The 24,943-nt window shown below is 31.6% G+C and overlaps 1 protein-coding gene and 1 long non-coding RNA gene across 2 annotated transcripts in view; both read left to right on the top strand.

Annotated features, from left to right (window-relative positions):
• LOC146533357 (orexin/Hypocretin receptor type 1-like) overlaps positions 1-24,943 on the top strand; it is a 39,114-nt gene that overhangs the window by 6,490 nt on the left and 7,681 nt on the right. The window contains exons 2-3 of the mRNA XM_085194958.1: positions 17,983-18,555; positions 24,015-24,162. Of these exons, the coding sequence (XP_085051084.1) occupies positions 18,013-18,555; positions 24,015-24,162 (691 nt within the window). The 5' untranslated portion in view covers positions 17,983-18,012. The remainder of the gene's footprint in view (positions 1-17,982; positions 18,556-24,014; positions 24,163-24,943) is intronic.
• Positions 4,497-5,651, top strand: LOC146533358 (uncharacterized). Its single transcript, XR_014878583.1, has 2 exons — positions 4,497-4,643; positions 4,790-5,651. It is a non-coding gene; the product is annotated as an uncharacterized LOC146533358 (long non-coding RNA).

Genomic DNA, 24,943 nt, shown 5'->3' with positions numbered 1-24,943 from the left:
ACCGTTACGTTCACAGTCATATGCTGCGGTGCCCTCAAGTTAATTTTAATATAATGTATTATACCTATACTATTTATATTTTTAGAGTATGCCTTATCTAATTTTCTGACTGAGTTAGTAATATTTTGTATTCAAAGTTTTATTAGCCTTTTAAGACTATTATTGAGATTCTGGACCCAACCATAAACTTGTCTTGAAATAAATTAGATTCTCAGTAAACTGGTATCAGGATCCTGTCGAATAATAACAAACGTGATCTACTAGGATAAAAGTGATTATTAAAAGCAAACTGGATTTTGGCTGTTCCGGTACGCAAATTTTTTTTTCTTGATACACATAAATAAATTATATATTTTCATCTATTCGCTCTCGTAAGAAAAACGCAGCGTTGAGTCCCGCAATTTCATCTAAAAATGCCATAGAACTGAAAATACTTCACCCGTATACAATAAATGAGTATCATCATATATTATTCGTAATTTCCGTGTGTTTACATAACAAATACATTTCAATACAGAGTTAAATCGGTATTCTGTTTATTTGAATGAAGCCCACGATTTTTACTATTTCAGCATTCCTTACACGTGACTGGAGTGAGAAATGAAGTTTCAATAATCTCCTTTCAAATAAAGTCGTTCGTACTTTTTATTTATTTGGAAAAACATTAACCTGTTGAGTTTTATGTTATTATATTTTTAAGTGTTTCCGGGGTTATAAATATGTTTTCTTTGAGGCCGTCGAGGCGTAATGGTATAGATATTAAGATTATTATTGTTGTTATTTAGATATTGACGACTAATTTCCTTCTGCTTTCACTCAATCTCTTAATATTAACGAAATTGAGAGATGCGTGGGGAACGGAGTGTCTAATGGAAAAAGGAACCAAGCGTTGGTTCCTTTTGCCAGGATATAGCGTGTAGCGAATCCAAAACATACCTTTTTGATTGATAATATTTAGATTTTTTTGCAATTCCATTTTATTTAGTTACGATAACTGTTTTATGTAAACAAAATAGTATTTTAAAAAATATTTATAAATGCACATATGTATGTATGTACATGTCACTTCCAGTAACGTGTATATCTATATCTCAAAAACTACTGAACTGAAATCGGTTCAGTAGTTAGTAGTTTCATTGAAATGAAACTTGGGCTGTTCACTAAGTTGCAATGTATATCAATTAATAGTAAAGGAGCATCTCGATATGACATCTTGTTTCCGAAAAAAATGAGCACAAAACTTAATAACAAGTGGTGGAACTCGAGGAAATGAAAATATTTAATTTCTTCGAGTGGAAATCGAACCCACGACTTGTCATGTTAATAGTCACACACTTGTGGCCCTGCACTATGACTGGCCTCAATGTTAATATATATATTTTTTTTTTTCATCAGCCTATCGCCGTCCACTGCTGAACGTAGGCCTCCCTCATCAAGCGCCAACCATCCCGGTCTTGGGCTTCTCGCATCCATCTGGTGCCAGCCACCATCTTTAAATATAAATGTTTAATGTTTATATTATTATAATTTAATATAAAAAAATCTCTTATATAATGTAAAAAATTGTATAAAATTTTTTGCGAAGTTTGAAAGTATATCGGTGGCAAGTAATATAAAGAAAATTAATATTAAAGTACAAGCAAACGCTCAGTAAAAACAATGAAACTTTCGCTCCTTTTAACTAAAATTTGTCGTGTAGTTGCAAAACTTGTTGTACAATCAATTTGTAATAAACAAAAGTTTAATAATTTATTCGATAGAAAAAATTATAACCAAATTTGATAACTAGTATTAAATGTTCACACTCTCCGTTCGCTACTTTCCTCCTAATTCTGGAGTGTTGAGTGCCTCGACACCGAAGCAATGGAAATATAAATTTAAGTAAATATTTCATTTCGTTGTTCCTTGTGTAAGAATCGAACCCACAACCAGTAGTGTACAGTCACTCTTTATGAGCCTGCGCCACGACTGGCCTCAAGTATAACATATGTCCACTAATCTCTTCATAAAATATATACTTTTTTCATATCACAGTTTTAATCTATGGGCTAATGAGCCTTGTTCACGAGATTTATTACGCAGTTGTATGTTATATTAATATATTATACGAAACGTCCATTATCTCAAAATTTGCGTGGGAAGAAATAACAAAAAGGTGGAACATAACATATTGGATATGAGAAAAATAATGGCTAACATAATACTAATTATACATTTTTTTAAGGTTCACTCATATTCCGCTTATAGCAGGATATGCAAAGAGAACAAAGAGAACAATGTGATTTTTTTTTTATTTTTGGAAAATATTTATTTGCGCTAAATAAAACAAAGCTCTGCGTTTAGTTCCGCCACGAGAAACGCAACGTCTTTCAATCCCGTTGCTTGCGGGACACAGCGTGAAGATAGATAAAAGACACAACCGTCGTGTATTAATTAATATTTTAAATGCATTTTCTTCACATGAATAGCCTAAATTTAGAAAATTATTTATATTTACTAATGTAATATAAAAAATCTTATATTTGAGAGTATTCAACAATACTTTCGTTTCTTGCTCAAGGGATTCAGTAAATATCTTTCAAGAGTATTTCAAGATTTTCAAAGGAATCTAACTTTAGCTTTTCTATATACTGACGTGATAACGTCTTATAGACCAAGGAACACCGACTGCACGCATGAGTCATTGTCACGTGGAAAAAGCAGAATGGCTTAAAAGTTCGGCTTGTGACCTATCTATCCATTTATTGCTACTTACTCGTATAATTGAATAGTATATTATTAAATGTAATTAATCTGTATAATTTAAGTTAAAAATATTTGAATTTACAGCAAATAACACAGACACATATTTATACAAATTTTCTTATTATTGCCCGTAGACCGATTTTACAGACCACTAGTTTTTTATGCAAATTAGTAGGACAATGTTTTAACTCTAGGTTCCCAGGTTTACAGTTTGCATTAGCGTACAGCGTAGCCTCACCTTGTTGCAATTGCGAAAACTACTAGTAAGCATTTGTAAAATGGACGTATATGTATACAAAAGTGCAAAACAATAACAAAAAAAAATATAAATGAAATTTAATGTAGAAAAAAAGCGTAGATATGAAGATATGCGTAGAAAAAAATTTAAAAGATATCTCAATAAATCAAACAGAATAATTAATTTTCAAACGTGTTTTGTATCTGTCAATAATAATATTATGATTAGTGACGTAACTACGTATGTGTATGACGTATGGCGCTTTTTCACGGGATCGGTTAAACAAAATTTAATGTTTGCTAAAAGCTCGAAGGCTATTTACGCGTGTTTGTTTTTTAATTTAGTCATTTTCTGTTTTTGTAAAGGTAATTAGTGTACAGACGCTATTCCGTCGTAGTTCAGTGGAACAGCATTTAAATGACAGCGCCAAGGTTGTGGGTACGATTTCTATTTCAGGGAATGATGATTATGATAAAATTATTTTCGTTTAATCGTTATGTCATACATACGGAGAGTGACTCTCGTACGAGATGGAAATCTTTTAATTATATCTATAAAAGAGGTAAATCTTCATCTTTATCTTTTTTGAACCTGCTGTTTACACACTCTGTTATTAAAAAACTTCTATTTCTAAAGCCGGGACTAAACTGACCTAGGCATAAATAAGTGTAAGCTAAAAATTATTACATTCTTTCGAACGTCTTCTAATAAAGCTATTTATTCTATACAAAAATAACAAGTTGCGCTATTAATCATATTTGTTGGATTTTCGGCGATAAACTACACAAACATCTATTACGAAGTAAACACTAAAGAAAAAGTATCGCAACCCATAATTATGTCAAAATACGACTGATTTAAAACGCCCTGAGTCAGAACAGTATTGTAAATAGATCGAGGGTATTTTTAAATACAACGTGTTGCAACGGTTTTTTTTTCATTGTATATACAATTTCTTCTTGAGGCCAGTCAGGGCGCAGGGTCATAAAGTGTTACTGTACCCGATTGGCTGTGGGTTCGATCCCCATTTGAGGAAATAAAATATTTATTTAAATTTATATTCATTATATTCATTTCATCCCTATGATAACAAGTAAAGCCTGGTTGTGAGTTCTGCACCCAAAACGCAGTGTCCCGAAAATTCAGCGCAAAGTAGGAAACAGAGAGTTTTAACACTTCTCCCTCTGCCTATGTTGTGCTGGATATAGCGTGAAGCTACAAACAAACAAAAGAATATATCTTTCGTCCTGTTTTAGAAGTAGGCAGGGTAGGCAGGGAGAATCTAAGTAATTAATTATATATTTTATTTATTTACAGTAGACAAGTCTATATATAAATAAAATAAGAGACCATTATACTACTTATAAAATGGCGGCTAAGCCAAAGAAACAATTCATTCCAATTAAACTTATTCAGGCTCAATTTCAAGTGTAGGTTTAATCTAAATACCTAAACCTGTAAATTAAGATAACAAACTAATAAATTTAGTTTACCTAAGTAACCGACAATGTATTAACCCTAGATAGATAACCTACGTCGAATCGACGTAATCGATTTTGAAAAATTGATATAACTCGTCTGTTTTTCGCGTCACTAAACTGGCCGTTCCTGTCAACTCATTTGGCCGTCGGAGCTTGCAGGACACACCCTTATCCCTCCGGTAAGTGCAATACTTTCATCAATATTTACCTACCTTACGTCGAAATGACGTATGGTTATCTTTAGTGTTAGTTTTTAGATTTTTAGGAAAATGTGTTATTGCGACTTTTTTCAGAATAAATGTACTTTTTTGATTACTTGTTACAGCTCACGACAAAAAAACATCATATCGTCACATAATCGTATAAACGATGCAAAAATCAGTCGGTTGTTGCATGAAACGAGCGATGCAGAGATTCAGGGGTCGGACAGTGGAACTGAAGACAATTTATTAAAAAATGAAGTACAGAGTGATGCTGTAGACTATGAGGTGAGTGGTCCACCAGTAGTAAACACATTGCATACTGAAGATGTGTCTGAAAATAACCCTGAAACTCCTGAAAGTGCTTCGGCAAGTATGCCGATTGTCATGCCACAGCGTCAAACTCTTCGAGGCAAAACGATCATCGTTGGACAGCCACTAAAGGCAGAACAAGTGGAAGAATATCATCTGCTAATATTATACGGACATCAAAGGGTCCCACTCGGACGAATAAATGCCCTTATGAGCCTTTAGAATGTTTCAGTACATTTATTATTGATGACATTGTGGAGGAGATAAAAAAATGGACCAACGCAGAAATCCAGCTGAAGATTGAAAACCCTGATGTAAAAGCCACCTCCCACAGAACTCGAAGGTGTAACTGAGCTAAAGAAAAGAAAATATTGTGCCTTTTGTCCATCAAAAATTAGACGGATGACAGATACTATGTGCGGCAACTGTAAAAATCCCATTTGTGGAGAGCACAAGTCCAGCGCCTGTCCTAAGTGTCTTTGAGACAAAAATTAATAAAAATATATATTTATGTAGGTTTTTAATATTATATAGTTTATAAAAAAATGATTTTAAAAAGTTTATATCTCAAATTATAAAACTGACGGGGAGATTCCTAAATGTTTAAGTTTTATAAAGTAAAAAGTACCTCCTTTTGTTCTTTTTTTATTTTTTCTAATAAAAATATAAATAAACTCTAATGTTTTTTATTTATTCACAACACAATTACATACGTTAAGATATAATATCATATTCATAAACCTAGGATTTACATAATCCAAAATATGCTCACTCAAACATTCGCACGTTGAATCGACGTATGGTTATCTTTAGTGTAAAATGCAATATGGTTATCTCTCTAGGGTTAAGCAAGATTTTATTATAAACATTTGCCTATCCAGCAATGTTGAGACACTCATGGCGCAGTGGTTTAGTGTTTAACGGTAAAACGCGACGGTTGTGGGTTCAATTTCTATTTGGGGAAATGAATTATTTAATTTCGTCAGTCTGTTAAGAAAACAAAGCGTGGCGTTGAGGTCCACTACTTAACTCACAATGCCTTCAAAACTGACGAGCGCTTGGACGGTTTCCAAAAGGCGCGAGTACAATACATTTTTATGCGTTTTCTAAATAAATAATATTAAATATTCTTTCCCCCAAATGTGAATCAAACCCAAAATCGTTACGTTTACAGTTACGAGCTGTGCCATGACGGCCTCTGTAATACAGAATTGAATTCGCTACAACTGTACGTCTGAATGCACCTGATGAGTCTAAATTGTCGTATTTACTTTACTTGAGTCACGTAGACGGATGCCTGGAGGAGACAAATTAAATAATAGGGGGTAAATACGAATAAATGAGATCTTTAATTGTTATCTAATGTACGGTTTCTATAGAAAATTGTATGTTATTTTGTAGCGGTGAGCCTTATTTTTACTCAAGCTTCTTGAGATGTCTTTAAAAACAGCGTAATAAATATTATTTATATTTTGGGACCGTCGTGTTGGAAGAGGACAGCGTCTGACTGTTAACGCTATGATCGCAGCGTTGGGTTCCACCATTGTACATGAACCTCAAATTCGATTGATCGGAGACGAGAGTATAAAATAATATACGAAATGAGGTCATAATTATTTATAAGCAACACATATCCTAAAAGCCCATTAAGTTGTAAAGCTCAGTCAATAATATTAGTATAAAATTCTACCTTGACACTATAACGTTCTGTTAGGTTTTATGTATTACTTTCATATTGTTTTGTAAGGCTTTGGTTACAGTGAAAGTCAGTGTTCTCTTTTATAGCTTCACGCTGTTTCCTGCAAAAAATAGGATAGGTAAAGATACGATCGAGTGACAAAACACTCCATTTAGCTATCTGTGACAAAATACTTTTTCCCCACTATAAACCTAAAATATCAAATTATTTAATTGCAAATTTTCAAAGGTTCTTTTCAAAGGAAATATCCTTTCTTGAGAGTGAAAGTTGCCTAAAAGGTTTTATGTTCTAAAGACTTACAAAACTTTGAGAAAACTTAATTAAAATAGTTCCATGGATAACGGAGTGTCTTAACATCACGTTTCCTCTGCCTAGCCATCTGTGAGCAGCTGATTTTTTTATTTTATTTTAATTAAAGTTATGTATTTTATAGGACACCTAAAGGGTGTAACAGGAACCTGTTCAAAGGCTCTGCTGTCCGTCCGTGTGTCCGCTTGTAACCAGGCTGTATCTGTAGATAAAAGTTTATTTTCGTTGTAATTTAACTCAGAATTCAATAACTCTAGTTTTCATACGCTAAAACTAATTTTTTTACTGGCACTTGAAAGGAAGAACAAAAATTCGATCTCAATATTCCATTAACGTCATTTAGAAGTCCTTTCGTTGGCCATTGTTCGTTCAAAGTGCGTTGTAAGTCCCACCCTCGTCACTAGTGTCGCCTGAGTGAACGAAATTACTTCCTTTTTACAATTTATATTAGGTTTTAGGAAAATTATTTCCTTATTAAACATGTGAAATTGGGAAATTTAACTAATTCAAATCAAAAATGATAATTCCTATATAAGTTTTAGTTTTCAAGGAAAAACAACCAATATACTAGGTGTATATATATTTGTTGAAAAATTTTGCATACACTTATGAACTTACGAAGCAAATTGATCATCATACTTTATTTTAGCCAAGTCAAACCAGATATGGTAAACTGTTAACCTTCTTATTTATAAGACAGTTAAAAGTGCAGGCAATATAATAAGACTATAGAATTGAGTTAAGCTTTATTTAATTCCATAGCCTTATTGTAAAGTATAAACATGTACAGTATATAATTTAAAAACACGTGTAAAAATGTATAATCTAACATAAACTTTTATAATTACTTTATTTTTATTTGCAAAAGCTGTTCCTAGTTCGTGAGCCCGATATATATATTTCTAACGTAAAGTTCCTCAATGTCGGGGCCAATAGGATTATATGATGTAATCAATTCAATTGATTGAAATCTCAACTCACAATGGCCAAGTTTGTCACGTATCCGAAAAAAAAGTGCGAAAGAAATTTCTTTTAAGATAAAAGGGGATTTGAAGAAATGTCGCGCACAATTTATTACCCAATCTCAGTTCCTTTGCGGCTTCGCCCGCTTACGATTATTTATTTATTAAGCTGTATATATGAAAAATTGACTGATTATTTTAACATGGTTATGTAGGCTGTCATCCACTTAATCTTTCGAAATTTTATTTGATTTTGCGCGCTGAAAAAATGTCATATTCACTAGAAACATGTTTATTTATTTCATAGGTAGGAGGTCGGCATGCGCGCACGGAAAATGTGGTTTTCCTCGTTAATCCGCTAATCCAAATCTCGCGTGATAATCGAGATAACAGCAGCCTGTTGCTCCATAATTTCTTCTATCTTTCACTTAAACTCTCATAAAAATTTCATTGTTTCCCGTGGACATCGAACCCATAACCTGTCAAGCTTACAGTTGCACGTGTTAGAATCATGATAGTAGATAATATAAATAGAGATAAAATACAATAATTGTCTGAATGAATTATAGGATTGTCGTATCGATCAAACATCAGAAGCGGTTGGTAGCTGTAAGTAATGTTATCTACCTTTTAAATGATCTGAAGCTTGGAGCAGTGCCGTGGACTTGTAACCACAATTGTAGGCTTAAGGGATCCCTTTACGTTATAACAACACTCGCCTTTCACTGCTCCAGCTACTGGGCTAATTCATAAACTATTTATACTGATAAATACATATAACTTACCTGTACTATACGTACCACATTTGCAATTACAATAATAGTTGATTCACTGAACATTATAATAATGATAAATCTTGTAACATTTATAATAAAGATCGCCGAGGATATATAATACATTTTCAATAATCCTATAAGTCAAATATTATCGTAACTCCATTGTTTTATATCACCAGCCAGCAAATCATAGGCAGATGTATCAAACTACAAATCCTAGACAAGTGTCCATTATCAATTATAAAATATTATTTATTGTAATTATCATATATGTATTATTTATTATTTAATTACCATTTACTTTATAAATCTATTAAATATAATCATAATTCTATAGTAATCCATTACTTAACTACCAAATCATAGATGGATATTTTAAACGCCAAATCAATGACAAGTGTCAAATGTCAATTACAAACATTATTTATGATAACAATCATATATGTATTATTTATTATTTAATTATCATTAATTCTATAAGCCTAACACGGCCAAACTGACACAACTTCGTCCCCGAAGTTATAGGTACATCTCAACATTTTATCATCAAATCCACTTGTATAGACCTTACAATAATATAAATATGTCAGAGTCATGAGCCACATACATAGACACATCAACCGCAATCACCCGCTGCCAGTGCGACCGACTGATGCCAAATATGCGACCGCCCAGCGGATAGATAAAATATATAATACATAAGTCACATAAATAGACACATCAACTGCAATCACCCGCTGCCAGTGCGACCAGCCGATGCCAAGTATGTGATCGACCAGCGGATAGATAAAATATTTATAATACATAAGTCACATAAATAGACACATCAACTGCATTCACCCGCTGCCAGTGCAACCAGCTGATGCCAAGTATGTGATCGACCAGCGGATAGATAAAATATTTATAATACATAAGTCACATAAATAGACACATCAACTGCATTCACCCGCTGCCAGTGCAACCAGCTGATGCCAAGTATGTGATCGACCAGTGGATAAATAAAATATTTATAATACATAAGTCACATAAATAGACACATCAACTGCAATCACCCGCTGCTAGTGCGACCAGCTGATGCCAAGTATGTGATCGACCAGTGGATAAATAAAATATTTATATATTATATGAAAACATATAATGTATAATATCTTCTTCTTCCTCCTGGCACTAATCCCGGTTATTGCCAGGGTCTGCCCTCCTACTCGACCTACTCCACCTTGCACAGTCTTTTGCGTCCTCGATGGTTAGATCATTGGCTCTCATGTCCTGCATCACGACATCCAACCTTCCTTGGGCGTCCGGAAGGTCTCACTCCAGGAATTGATATAGTTCTTAGACCGGCGCGTAACGTGGCCAAACCATCCAATGTATATATAACCAATACCAATGTATATGAAAACCGGCGGTAGAAGTAAGTCATGGCTAAGGAACATTAAGGAATGGACTTGATTTGATTCATTTGGCTAGGGACAGGACTAAGTATGCGAAGTCAACCTTCACTAGTTGGAGACGCACATTAAGAAGAAGAAGAAGATATATAATATATGAATAACATAATATATGAAATATAATATATAAATAACACAAAATATAAAAATATATTTAATAAAAATTCAGTTCAATGGTGTAATCTTTAAATGTAATATTTTTTATATAACATTTTATATATGGCATTTTCAACAGCAATATTTCAACTACACATTTTCCAGAACATATCATTATACTCAATAGTAATGACACTTTAATTTGTATTTCGAATAGATTCATGAACTTTATATATTTTATAAATTCCGTTAAATCGTACTAGCAACACTGTATAGATCCATTTTATTTCCAATTGCATAACTTTTATTATTTTAATACCTCTAAACAATATGTCATTCTCATCTCAATTCATTTATAGTAATCAATGAACATATTGATTTGTATATAATAAATGGATAAATTCATTTACTTCATATATTGTACCAATATGACATAAAAGTAACTTATTTGGTCTGACCATCAGAATATACAAATGAACAAGCTCCAAAGCTCCGAGCTTCCAAGACGAATGTCCTGTGAATTTAACGACTGTTGTATTTAAAATGAAAAAGCCTAATTTCTCACTATCCGTTCGGCTAACCTGACGGTTCATTACATATGGTACTTAAGTCATGAAAGTAATGCTATATGCCCATGCTTAGATATTCCGGCTAAACAATTGATATGTTTGTTCTATTTACCATTTTTCATCAAGTTACCATTACATGTCTTTAACCACACCTCTCTCAAAGCTCTACTACTAAAATAAGATTTTCGGTTCATTTTCATTAATATACTCAATCTGACAGTTCGCAAAACAAAATCGTGACTTACGAAAGTCCCTTGCTGAACCCTATAAAACGTTTTATTGGTTTAATATTACTAGACATGGAGAGGTTAACTGAAGCAGCATCATTTAAATAAATAAACCTAACACATGTCAAACGAAACACTATTGACAAAAAACATTATTTAAAATTCATGACAAATTCATTGTAAATAAAGGCCAAAATTATTAATTATATTTAAATGTCTATTAGATATCTCGTAAGCAATTTATTTAATAAAATTACCAGAAGTAAATATTTAATAAAATAAAACATTTTTAATTCTGTTTGATAAGAAAACTTTAAAATTACTCAATTTGTTAATTAATCTTCAATAAGAAGAGCTTGGATTTCTGATCTAATATACTTACTATACTGTTATCTTTCCAGAATAAATAAACAAAATATTTTATTTGTCCAACAATATATTCAATAACAATATATTCATATTGTATAGTAATATTAGTAGCAGACATAGAAACAAGAAATAAAGATAAGTTACTAACTTCAATAAATTGCCTCCAAAAAGTTAACAAATCATTGATGAAACTGAGGCATATGTAACATGTCTTTTAATTAAATTCCGCAATTAGTATTGAAACTTTTATTATTCCTTGTGGAATTATATATAAATGAATAAATAATATAATCTAAGTTTGTCACTACAGAAATTCCAAATAACTGACAAACATCCTAACAAGTCATAATTTAAAAAGTTTATATACTTATATAATTTTTATCAGTATTCTTATATAACAAGACCGCTGAAATACTATACACAAACTAACTGATTAAACCTTTTTGTAAGACATAACATAATTTACTTTGTCATAATGTTTTATTGTAATAATAAATAATAACTAAGTAACCTAATAGTACAGTGAACCTACTATATATTTTGGTAATATTTTCAGATTAAAAATGTATAAAATCAATATTAATTAAACTTTATGGAAATTAACTGTCACCAATCAAATAATTCAAATATAATATTAATAATATTCACTTTGAAAAGGGAAATTTATTCTTATTTTTACTTGTAATTCACCATTCTTAATGTTTCTGATTTTAAACAAATATAATGCTAAGTTGTAACAATTTTTCTAAATTGAAATTATATTGATGCAAATTCTAAATAATTTCCAATAAATAAAAATATATATATATATTTTTAAATCTTTCACTATTTCAATATTAGTATTTCATCATTTCTATTCATTAAAATATCATATAAATCTGGTATTAAGTTAATTAAAACTCTTATAATGTCTTTCTTCATAATGAGTTATAATAAAACTATATAATACTTCAGATATAGTTTTAACATTGCTTTTGTAAGATGCCATTTTAAACAATAAAAATAATATAAGATTATTATAATTGTTAACATGTATACTTCAAACTGTAACTAATAATCTTTTCCTGTACCACTTAATGCAGAATCTATCACACATTACTTACCTTTTTTTATTATTGAATTATCAATTAATATTAGTAAATTGTTGTTGTATGATTGTTCCCATCACCTCGAATATGATTTGACTATTTAACTTTAAACATAGAGCCAGACAATTTAGCCACAAACAAAGGCAATCTAACTCCTTTTTTATTATCTTCCTTTTATTATGATTTCATTGTAATTTACATATTACACAATTACAAAACATTAAAACTTTGAAGAGTGTCAGGATATTATTTCTCTTGAAAGTGGGAGTGAGAGTGAGCTGATCCCACTTCTGATGTTAGAATCATGATAGTAGATAATATAAATAGAGATAAAATACAATAATTGTCTGAATGAATTATAGGATTGTCGTATCGATCAAACATCAGAAGCGGTTGGTAGCTGTAAGTAATGTTATCTACCTTTTAAATGATCTGAAGCTTGGAGCAGTGCCGTGGACTTGTAACCACAATTGTAGGCTTAAGGGATCCCTTTACGTTATAACAACACTCGCCTTTCACTGCTCCAGCTACTGGGCTAATTCATAAACTATTTATACTGATAAATACATATAACTTACCTGTACTATACGTACCACATTTGCAATTACAATAATAGTTGATTCACTGAACATTATAATAATGATAAATCTTGTAACATTTATAATAAAGATCGCCGAGGATATATAATACATTTTCAATAATCCTATAAGTCAAATATTATCGTAACTCCATTGTTTTATATCACCAGCCAGCAAATCATAGGCAGATGTATCAAACTACAAATCCTAGACAAGTGTCCATTATCAATTATAAAATATTATTTATTGTAATTATCATATATGTATTATTTATTATTTAATTACCATTTACTTTATAAATCTATTAAATATAATCATAATTCTATAGTAATCCATTACTTAACTACCAAATCATAGATGGATATTTTAAACGCCAAATCAATGACAAGTGTCAAATGTCAATTACAAACATTATTTATGATAACAATCATATATGTATTATTTATTATTTAATTATCATTAATTCTATAAGCCTAACACACGCTTGTGCCCTTGCGCCATGACTGGTCTAAATAATCTTCGACATTATTAAAAGCTTATTATCAAATTGTTGTATGTATATTTTGTTGTTCTTTGTTCTTAAGTAGGTACTGAAATTCCAATAGTCATGTTATCATATGAAAAGTTGAAATTTGTTTAAGGCAATATTTAAATATTGATAAATTGGGTCGACTTTAGGAGAAACTTCTCTTATTAAATATAAGTTTTCATATATTATATAGGTAACTAATTACTTTTTTAACCCTGCATCGAGGTGGTGCATAAGTGTTAAATGGACTGCGGAGTGAGTCTCACTCGTTTTCAGATATTGAAAATTAAATCAAATCACCTTCACGATGTATCCTGCACACAGCAGGGTAAGCAAAAGGAATATAGTGTTAAGACACTCCGTTCTCAATGTTCTCCTGAACTTTTAAACGTCGCCCCTGAGCCACGACAGCCTCTTTAGATGTCGGTTGTTCCAATAGGTACTTTATTTATAAAAATGATAAAATGTATTCTTGTCTATAGAATAGTTAATATAAAGCTAACGCATTATGGATATCGAACTAATTACCACCACCATATTTTCTTACCAAACCGGACCCTATTTCAAGCAAATAATCAATGTAAACAATACTCAGCAGTAATCAAACAAATGGTAGCCACTATGAGAAAAATAACATATATATGTGAAATACAAACTTATTAATTTTATTTACCTTGTCGATGATAGAAGTTTGGTCTCGGAAGTTTAAGTATAACCCATCAAAAACATAAATGTGAGATTAAAGCCACGTCAAATATAAAGTAATACGTGATTCTCGACAAGAGTATGAATGGAGAAGTGATTTACAGAGATAGAGATAGAGATGCCTAAGTGTTATTCTGATGTATAGGCTATATAAATGTAAAGTTTCATCTTAATCCATACAGTAATTCTTGGGGGATAATGGAATAAATATCCACTCCTCACAGCCTTTCATATTTATGATATTAGTGGGATGATTGTCTGTTTTGACTATATTAAATTTGCTCTACATAAGTATTCCTAAATATTGGACAAAAGGAGTATAAAAATTTTAGAGTAGATGATTTTTTTTAGCAGGATAGGCTGAGAGAACCGTGTGTCAAGACCATCCATTCCAAATTTCATTCCAAAAAGGAAAAAAAAACATGTATTAGAAAAGCTCTATAATTTTTATACGCAGTAGCAAATGCGTAATTTATTACAAAATAAAAGTCAGTGGAACAGTAAATGTCTTTAATATTTATATCACCGAATGTAATTAGACTATCAGAATAATCTTACCTATATAAATCACTATTTATTTTATTAGGTCAGTTATGTACAGGCTGTATCTACCTGTTATATACTATGAGTAGTCGTATATTAAAGTCTTGGATATTGGGCGGAGAGCTAGGAATGGAGTGTAACACTATGTCAAGGCCGTCTTTGTTTACCTTGTTGTGCAAGAAAAAAGAGGCCAAAGAGGGGGGGTTAAGCAAGTTATTTTTCCGCATTTCTCCGCGGTTCTCAACCTGAAAAGACACTCACAAGCCTGCACCTTTGAATCCTAAGGAAGAAATGTTTATTAATTCATTTTCATCACATTAATCGTTTCGATGTACCACTGTACCTACCATTTCTCGTACTTCCTGTAATTTCCCCCTAACCTTTAAATAAAAGGAAAAACACACTGAAGCGTAAAACCAATTTATTATATATGCGTTATAATACAGTAAAAGCTTATGTGAATTGTACATAGTAAATAGAAAAGAGAATGTCACATTGAATCTTTTCTAATACTATCGAGTAACTTGTGGTTTTCCATCCACAACGTTCTTATTATATTTATTTGTAAAAATTACAAACAAAAAATATTTTATATATCACAGCCGGAATTGACATCTGCCATATTTAGTTTGTGGGGGTTTTTGCGAGAATTTACGGTTTCAAAGGATGTAATATAGAATGTGAGGCCGTTGTGGCATAGCGTCATAGCGTCTGACTATAAGCACAACGTTTGTCGATTCGATTCCCAGTTGGAGTAAACTTTCATTTTTTTCGCTGTGCTAACAAAGTACAGCGTTGAGCTCCATCATTTAACACGCGAATGTCTCGAAAAAACTGTATGTAGAACACTTCATTTCTAAGACTCCGTTCCTTTAGGTTTCTGTGCCTTCGTGCCCTGTTATGCTGGAAAAAGCGTTAATCTGCTTTTTATAACATACTTTTTATTAATCTTTTTTCACGTACGAGTACTTCCAGTGTAATATATTGATTTTATTTTCTGCTTCCACTTAATGCCATGAATGGAGAGGAGAAATTTAATTATATTATGATCGTACAAGAGCTTAGAAGTTATAATTTTCATCGTGGTTCGTGGTGCAGTGGGGAAGTGTCTGACCCTATAAGCGGTGGTTGTTGGTTCAATCCTAGCACAAATAAATAATTATATGTAAATAATTTTTATTTTCTTTTATACTCTGCCACTCAACATCCAATTTCACCCTATTTTAATAAATATCACGATGAATGATTATTTAAAAATGACGTATTCAGTGATTTGTGAAACAATGTCACTGAAAAGAAACATTTTTAATTGTTAACATTTTCTTTCAATATCCGATTTTACAATAGAAGCTTTTTGTTTATAAGTATTTGTTTTAGCAAAAACACCTCTATCGCAATGTATCATTTATAATTTAAAACAGTATATAGATATATATTATGTAAATTTTAATTAGGTATTTATTTATACATGCCCTTCGAGGGATCCTCACACTTTTTGGGGGACCTTCCACCAGTTTACCGATATAATGTTCTCGAAGATCAACTGAGTTCATGGGAGATAAAAAAAAATATGTTAAAAGCAAAATTAAACGTTTAAAATTTAAAAAAAATGCTCATTTGCTTGAAATCCATCAATCTCCACTAGTTTAAAGTCGAACGACTTTAAAATGTGCTATGGACAGGGTTATATTTGCCTTATATTAGATAAAAAATCAAAGTTCGAGCTAGCCAAAATTATTTGCATATTTGTGATTTTTGAAAATATCTGAAGACAGGGTGAAGGCAGGGTGAGACTGTTGAGAGTATATATATATATAATACTAGTGGACCCGAGCGCGGCTACGCCCGCTTGAACTATATGAATAGTTATTAAATATATTTATGAAATTATTTTCAGTTTTCAATAGAGAGATGCGTTAATCAAGCTCATTTTGGGCGACGTTTTCTAACAACAAACTTGCAAATTGTTGTTTAGTAACGGTCGCTTAGCGACGTTTGTTATAAACATGGCGGAATAAATTGCACGTCAAATTAATAAATATTTTAATATATCCTATTATATATTACTATATAAAAGTATCCTATGTTCATCCCGAGACCCTCAAGTATAGGAATTTAAGAATATTTTATGACAATTAAATTAGCGGTTTGGCCCTGACTGCGTAGAATTTATAATATGGGTATGGATTAATAGTTTAGTTTCGGTAATTACTTAATCAACGTCAACTTAAATAACGCTCATGAAGATTGATTGGGTGAAATAATGTGACCTAAGGAGACTCAGCGTAGAAAAAACAGACACAGTATATTAATTGTATAGTAATATCTTGTTAAAAAGTGTCATTTGAAGAAAAATAAAATATTTATCAAAATACATTTTTAAAAATAAGCTTTCTATATGTTTTTTTATGGTGTATTGTAAAATATTAGATTTTATTTTTTAAATCACTTTTTCCTAACTAATTACCACAATTTATGTCATATAAATATTTTTATCGTTGAAAAAAAATAGCCTTGTAGGGTTAAAACTAAGTTCCCTCTCCTCATCATATTATATAGGAAAAAACGATAAGCTGCTTTTTACTCTTTTATTTTGTTTCTCCATTTTTAATATATTATTAGTACCTACTCAAAAATAAACACTATTTTAATAAGATGTAAACATTGTAGCCCGTTTTGACACGTGCCATAAGTTTTGACGAAGGATGATATTAGGCTTTCTTACGAGATAAAATAAAAAAAATGGAAGCGACTTCTAAGATATCTTCAATATGCTCAATTCCTGCTGTGATGTATACTCCAAGGTCTATATAATCTGAACCTGGCGACGGCTATGGACATAAACATAGTCCTAAATTACAAAAGTATGAAATCATTTTATGAAATCATTCGTATACAGTGTTTTTGTCATCGCCACCTTAAATGAAAGCACAGTTTTAACTGTCCTATACAAGCACAGTAATAAAAAAACAAGAAATTTTGCCAAAAATTAAAAAAAAATGGTTTGAAATATTTTATTTTATATACTGCTCCCGTAAAAGGAGCGCAGACGATTCCATCCTGCATAAAATTTTACTTACATTAATGAATGTTTATCTTTTGTTACAGAGTGAAAATGATTTGAACACAACTTTAAATATGCTGAAACTAATTTTCATCGCAATATGTCTGTCATTAAATATAATATACACTAACGCTGTTAAAGAAGAGGGGATTGAAAAATATATAATAACAAATGAAAAACACATCGATTTATTAAATCATATAAGAAACAGGAGAACTATAAAAGAAGAAATGGAAAATACTAATGAAAAACAACAAAAAGAAGATAAAATGAAAGAGAACATAACAGAATGTATTGGAGATCCAGAATTTTGTAACATGACCAGAGAAGACTATATAGCAATGTTAAATGACTACATATACCCACAAACGTACGAATGGGTCCTTATAGGCACGCACACAGCGGTCTTCGTCATCGGATTGGTCGGTAATATACTAGTGTGCGTAGCTGTGTACAGAAATCACACTATGAGGACTGTAACAAATTATTTCTTAGTAAATTTAGCAGTGGCTGATTTTATGGTATTGTTGTTCTGTTTGCCGGCGACAGTTTTATGGGATGTAACGGAAACATGGTTTTTAGGAGACGCTTTGTGCAAGATATTGCTGTACTTCCAGGTATGTGGTCATATTTCCTATAGTCATAGCGTATGCTTCCATAGTGGCTTGCTTGTGAACAACACATGAGTTTTTTAGCATCACGCTGTATCCCGCATATGACGGGATAGACAGCGGGAACCTAGTTTTAAGACACTCCTTTCCCAATTTTCGAGATTTAACGGCGCGCTTTGTCTAGTTACCACGGCGAGAAAATGAAAATAATTCACTCCGAGTGGAAATCGAATCCATGACCATCGGCGTTAATCAGATACTATGCTACTGCGCCACAACGGCCTCTAGTATAAGAGATGTAATGCTTTTTTAGAATGTTGCACTTTGCACTTTTTATGAAGTTGAATCCTTAAAAGAAAATAACACTGTGAAAAACACACAAAAAATACTATTTTCTTGCAAAGTAAGCGCTTGTCGCAGTTTAAACTTAAATTGTGATTCTTAATTAAAATGTAAATCACAAGCCTAATTATTCTACTGTATGTATTTATTGTATCCTTATATTATTAATTGAAAGTAAATAAAAGTACGACCCAATTTTAATTTTAAAACCTCATTTTTTTTCTTCATAATGAATTATTATTATTTTTTAAAATAAATAATAATTATTATTTTATAAAATAATAAATTTTTTATAATAATATTACGTTGTGTACCGCACACAGCAGAGTAGGCAGAAGGAACCAGGATACGGTGTGAAGCTGATTTTTTTTCAAATCCAGGATCTTAGTCTCAATTTTCTCAATAAAATGATACACTTTCTATTAAATGTCATACAAATGCCAAATAAATTTTAAACAATGACGAAAATATATTTATTAAAATCAATGTTAAAAAATCCTCTTATTTATAAAAGGAGCATTAAGTACATTAGTCAAAGAGCTACGGAATAAAGATTGCTTTCAACGCAGCGACTAATGGACGCGTTCTCTTTTAAGTAATAATTCTAAAGTCAACTGAAAGATCGTTGTTTACTTCAAAGGTTTATTATCCGTAAGAGGTTATCATAGCGCATTGGAGTATAAAATTACTTGCGAGATAGTACTAGGTTCGTCTCATTTCGGATGTGAAGCTTATTTCTGATATCGAAATAGTTTGTTGGATCAAGTAGAAAAATTCTTCATTTTATAGAGATGACATTAGGGAAATATTTTTAAAAAAATACAAATTTCCCCTAGATTCGGATCAAAACTGCTACAAGTTTGCTCTAGCATCCAGACTGTTCAACTACCAGTGTCTAAGATAAGTTACTATAATGCTACGAATAGACTACGACACTACGGTACTCTTAGTTCATACATCGAGTGCTCCATATGAACCTCGTGGCACTAATTGAAAAAGTTTTTCAGACATAAAAATGAGTGTCACATCAACCTGTGTGAATACATTACCACAAGTCTCTAAAAGTAATCATTCCCATACAAAATCAGGAGAACAGGTCATTTCCCATACAACTACGAGTAGCTCTTTAGTTTGTATGTGAACAGTACACTCCTCGGATGCAATTTCCGCACGCTTACAAACAGACACTACTCAAAGTTCAGAGTTCATACAAATGTAAACAGAACATGCATTAATAGACTGAGATCACAGGGCCACCAAACCTACGTCATTTTAGCAAAGCTGAAATTTTGAGTATCAATAGTCTAACATGTAGTTAATACCATATGAGTACTTAATAACTTGAGAGTGAGGCCCTTTAAGAGATAAACTTAAACGCTCGTATTTATATATATTTTTAAGAATAATGTATAAAAAGAATATTTTTTATTACCAGATCCTTTACGTGGGCCTTTACTCCATCTTAAAGATTGTTTAAAATTGGGGCAAACTACGTTATACTAGTGAGCTTTAATATTACATATATTGTTTACGGACTATTTCAAGACCCCTTATAAGTACCCAGATCAATCCGATGGCTTAATCATCCCTTCAGAAAGAGATCTACATTTATTTGGCGCTGGCAAAGGGTTCCACTTTCGAGTTTGTGAGTACGCATAAACTACATATTGCACTAAGTCCTCAAACTAAAATTGTGTAAAATGACGTAGGTCTGGGGGCCCTGGGATCTTGGAATATAATGTTTGACACATATCAGAATTTCTATCGTAGTCTATTCGTAGTGGGTGAGGCAACACGATAATAACACTTCATATACAAATGAGACTCACTCTAATAAACCATTTGTAATAGAGAGATCTTCTTATAGTGAAGGAACACGTATGAAGTCGTCTGTAATCGTCTATATTATTCTGGTACATCAACTGATTCATCTAATTGTAACGTAAGTTTTGGGCCAAAAGGAGACAAAAAGGATTCCCAAAACATTATTTAATTACGAAAATAAATGGTTTTTATGTGTAAAATGAATGCTAATATAATGAAACTGTAATATTATAACTACTGAGTTTCTTGTTAGTTATTCTTAAAAGCATTAACTTCCGAGTCGGTGGAAGCTTAATGTTCATTCGATTCAAAAATGATTGTAAAAAGATTTGAATTTAAAGTAATATTATAAGGTTGAACAGATTGCATGGGTGAATGCACCAATCTCAGAAACTATTTATTTCTAACTGACTACACTAAACGCACGAAAAAACTACTAAAAATAATTTTAATTTGATGCGCACTCAGGGTGAAAAAACGCAGCGTTAAGTTCCGTCATTCAATACGCAATGCCCCGAATACGGACAAATTCTACAATTTTTTTCATAATAAATGACTAATAATGAATGAAAATAATAATTATAGGAGGCGCTTAGCTATTTAAAGATCGTTGTTATTATGTGAATGAACGTTTGAAGTCAATTTTAGAGAATTTTATAATTATATATTTCAGGAAATAAATTAGAAATATAATTATATGTTTCTATTGATTACATTTTCGTCTTAAATTTTGATATCCCTAGAGTTTACATGGAAAAAATGATTTAATTAAATATATAATATTTCCTTTATATATATTCCTAATAAATATTTCTTGCGGGCGCCTTGATATAGCGTCTGTAAACCTAATGGTTGAGTTCGATTCAAAATTAAAATAATTCATAGCGACTAAGGGAATTACTTACTTTTATGTCCCTTGTTTTGCAAGATAAGGAACGATGTTGAGCTCGGTCACTAATATATACACGCAATATACGTGTGTTTGTGTGTTGTTCGAACGAAAGATTCGAACCTACGAACGACTATCGTGTACAACCTGATAAGTTTCTACTCCACCACAATAGCCTAATTATGTTTCAAATATTTTTCATATTAAATAAGATGGCTACGTTGTAATAGTCGTTTGCAAATGAAACTGGCCATGGCCGAGTAGGGCTCGCAATCGAAGGGTTCCGTAACATTATGTATAAAAACAAGCAAAGAAATCACATTTGTTATATGGGAGCTTCCTTAAATATTTATTTATCCTCTTTTCAGTATTTATTATTATAGCGAAAATAGAAATACATAATCTGAAAAAAATTCAAGTGTCAACTACGTACAACTACTACTTAAAACGTGTTTAAGAGTCTGGTGTCAGACGGACAGCGGAATCTTAGTCATAGGGTCTCGATTTACCCTTTCGCCAGGAATCCTTAAAAATTAAATTTTCGGTATCAATTAAAATATATAAATAAATGTTAAATAATATTTTCTTAATTAAAATTATAAAATAAAGTTTGAAGAGTGAAATGAAGGGGCGACTTCATAAAAATATTGGATCAAAAGGACGCCGTTAACGATTTTTATTTATCAACTACTTATCGTCTTAATTGCTTCGAAGCCTTACGAAGAATTATTTTTAAATCTTGATGCGGTGAGTTCAGTAGAGTAACGTACATTTAATCGTTGTAGAGTCGATTAAAACTTGGTGAATCACTATGACTGTCATTCCGCTGGTCTCGTAGACAAGGCTCGGTGTTAAGTTCCACAACTTGCCACACAATCTCTCAAATCTTAGTCGACCAGTAACAAAAAAATGTAAGAATCATGTTCGAACAATTATCTTTACAATGTTGAATATCTAGTGCTTACTCGATATTAATCAAATAATAATAAAAGATATTTCTTAAAGACACGCATGCAGCCTTTGTGGCTGAAATATTAAATATATTGTTCTCAATAATAAACAATATAATATTAGTTTTATGATTAAATTGAGTACTAAAAATAGTTTTATTTTCTAAGAAATTGGATTAGATTGAATTTCTTATGGTTGCTTTTAGCTATATTTGTACACTTCCAGGCATTTTTGTGTACATACTATAGACCCAGTTTCAATATAAAAGACTTATTTCAAATACTTCGTCAATGGATTTTTTTGTAAGAAAATATTAATACTTTCGTCCTATATAGGCCATCGTGGCACATTGATAAAGCCTCTGTCTGTAAACACGTAGGTCTCATTTTTAGTTGATCCCCACTCAGAGAAGAATCAAGAACTGCTTTGAGTCCGCTACTTAATATTTAGAACGCAATGCTCAACGCTCACAGAATAGAGAGTGTTAACATTAAATTTACTCTGCTTACTCTGATATATGCGGGATAAAGCGTTAAACTAATGTTACGTTTCGTTATATTTATGAAATTCACGATAATATCGCGGTCGCGCTTTATATCATAATATTATTATAAATATACAATGGTATCCAAGTTATTTTGCATATTATATACAATGAATTATTATTACGTTATTGAACGAAATTTCTTAAGTTGTTTATTTGAAATAGAATATTCTCATAACTAATATGAATTTAAATTTACTTATTCTAGTAGATAATAAATAAAAAGTTGGAGAATTTATTGGTACTGCGCTTCTTGGAAATCTTATAAGAAATAAATTTAGAAACAAAAGTATTTTTCTGTATATATATATTATTTTATAAATATTTGTGATAGAGTAGTCTTTAACAACATTCTTAAAGTAGAGGCTGGCTGGAGGCCGGAGGCGAGATACACTATTTTTATTTCCTCGCTGCAGTAACAAGACAAATCGCGGCGTTGAGTCCCGCCACTTTCACAGTATTAACACGTTTTAACATACTTGCTATATCCCGTATACAGGGTTAAACTACAAAAGTTCTACTTAATGTCCAACTTTGTTATCATAGAAAAGTATTAAGCAGAACAAGCAAAAAGACAACTAGAAATTCATTATCTCAGTGAAATTGGTAACTTCAAAGGTTATTCTTTAGATTTTATAAATTCAATTTTATGTATTTTTATTAAAATTGTCAACGTCTTCTAAATTAATTCAAATGTTAAGAATTTTTTATAGCTAAAGATCGCTTTAAGACTGCTAAAAAGACTGAAACTATCAAAGATATAAAGATGTTTTGTACAATTTCTTATCGCATATGGCGGCACTGAGCTCTGGCACTCAACACGCAATGCTTCTAGAATTCGGCTTTTATTAAGTTTTCTAGGTTCCCACTGCTAAAAAGAACAATATTTACATACATTTTTATGTTTTGTTACAGTCGGTATCGGTGACGGTGTCGGTGCTGACTCTCACATTTATATCAGTGGACCGCTGGTACGCAATCTGCTTCCCTCTCAAGTTTAAGTCGACGATCAACCGGGCGAAGACCGCTATATTCGTCATTTGGGCTGTGTCGCTACTGTTCAGTAAGTCATTTAGTCTTTTGTGGGAAGTTATATGGGTAGTGCCTGACTATAAGCGTAAAATGTCGATTGTGAAATTATGACTCCAAGATTTTTTAAAATTTATGTTTGTTTGTCGGTTGGTCTTTTTCTGTGAGTTTAGAGTATTAAGCGCATAAAAATATTTCTTTTTCTTTACTATATATATTTTTCTTTATTATAAAAGTAAAATATCTTGGCTAACTAAGCTAAGTATCAAAGGTAGCTAAACAAACTCTTTTAATTTATACCTCAATTATTTAAATGAGTAATAGTGTTTCTATACATGACTGTATCTTAAAGTATTCAGTTAGAAACACCCACGTGTTTGTGGGACTTCTTAAGAAATCGCAATGTTATTTCAAGAACGATTGCCTAAAGCTTTCATTCTTCAGCTTTAAATAGATTTTATGTTTCTATCTTTCTTGTGAACTTGCCTTAAGTAATGACTGAATGACTTTTTATTGATTATTGATTTTAAGTAATGACTATTGTTATACAAATTGAAATAATTCATATATTTGTATAGACCAGGCTGTCATGGCACAAGCTTGTAATTGTACACGCGACGGTTGTGGGTTCGACTCTTACTCGGAGAAATGAATTATTTAATGTTTTCGTTTTCTTGTTCTGGTAACGTAGAGAAGGGGTACCGTTGAATTTCGCAAAGAACGTTTTCTCGTACTGGTAGGCAAAACGCGGCGTTAAGTTCTGCCACTCAATACGCTTTTTCTCGAAAGATGGGCGGAAAGAAGAGAATGGAATG

Source organism: Heliconius melpomene, chromosome 12 (assembly GCF_056956725.1).
Source record: "Heliconius melpomene rosina isolate 202511_hmr_F chromosome 12, ASM5695672v1, whole genome shotgun sequence".
Lineage (NCBI taxonomy): Eukaryota > Metazoa > Arthropoda > Insecta > Lepidoptera > Nymphalidae > Heliconius > Heliconius melpomene.
Note: the sequence above shows the minus strand (reverse complement) of the source record. Positions and strands in the feature narration are given on the sequence as shown.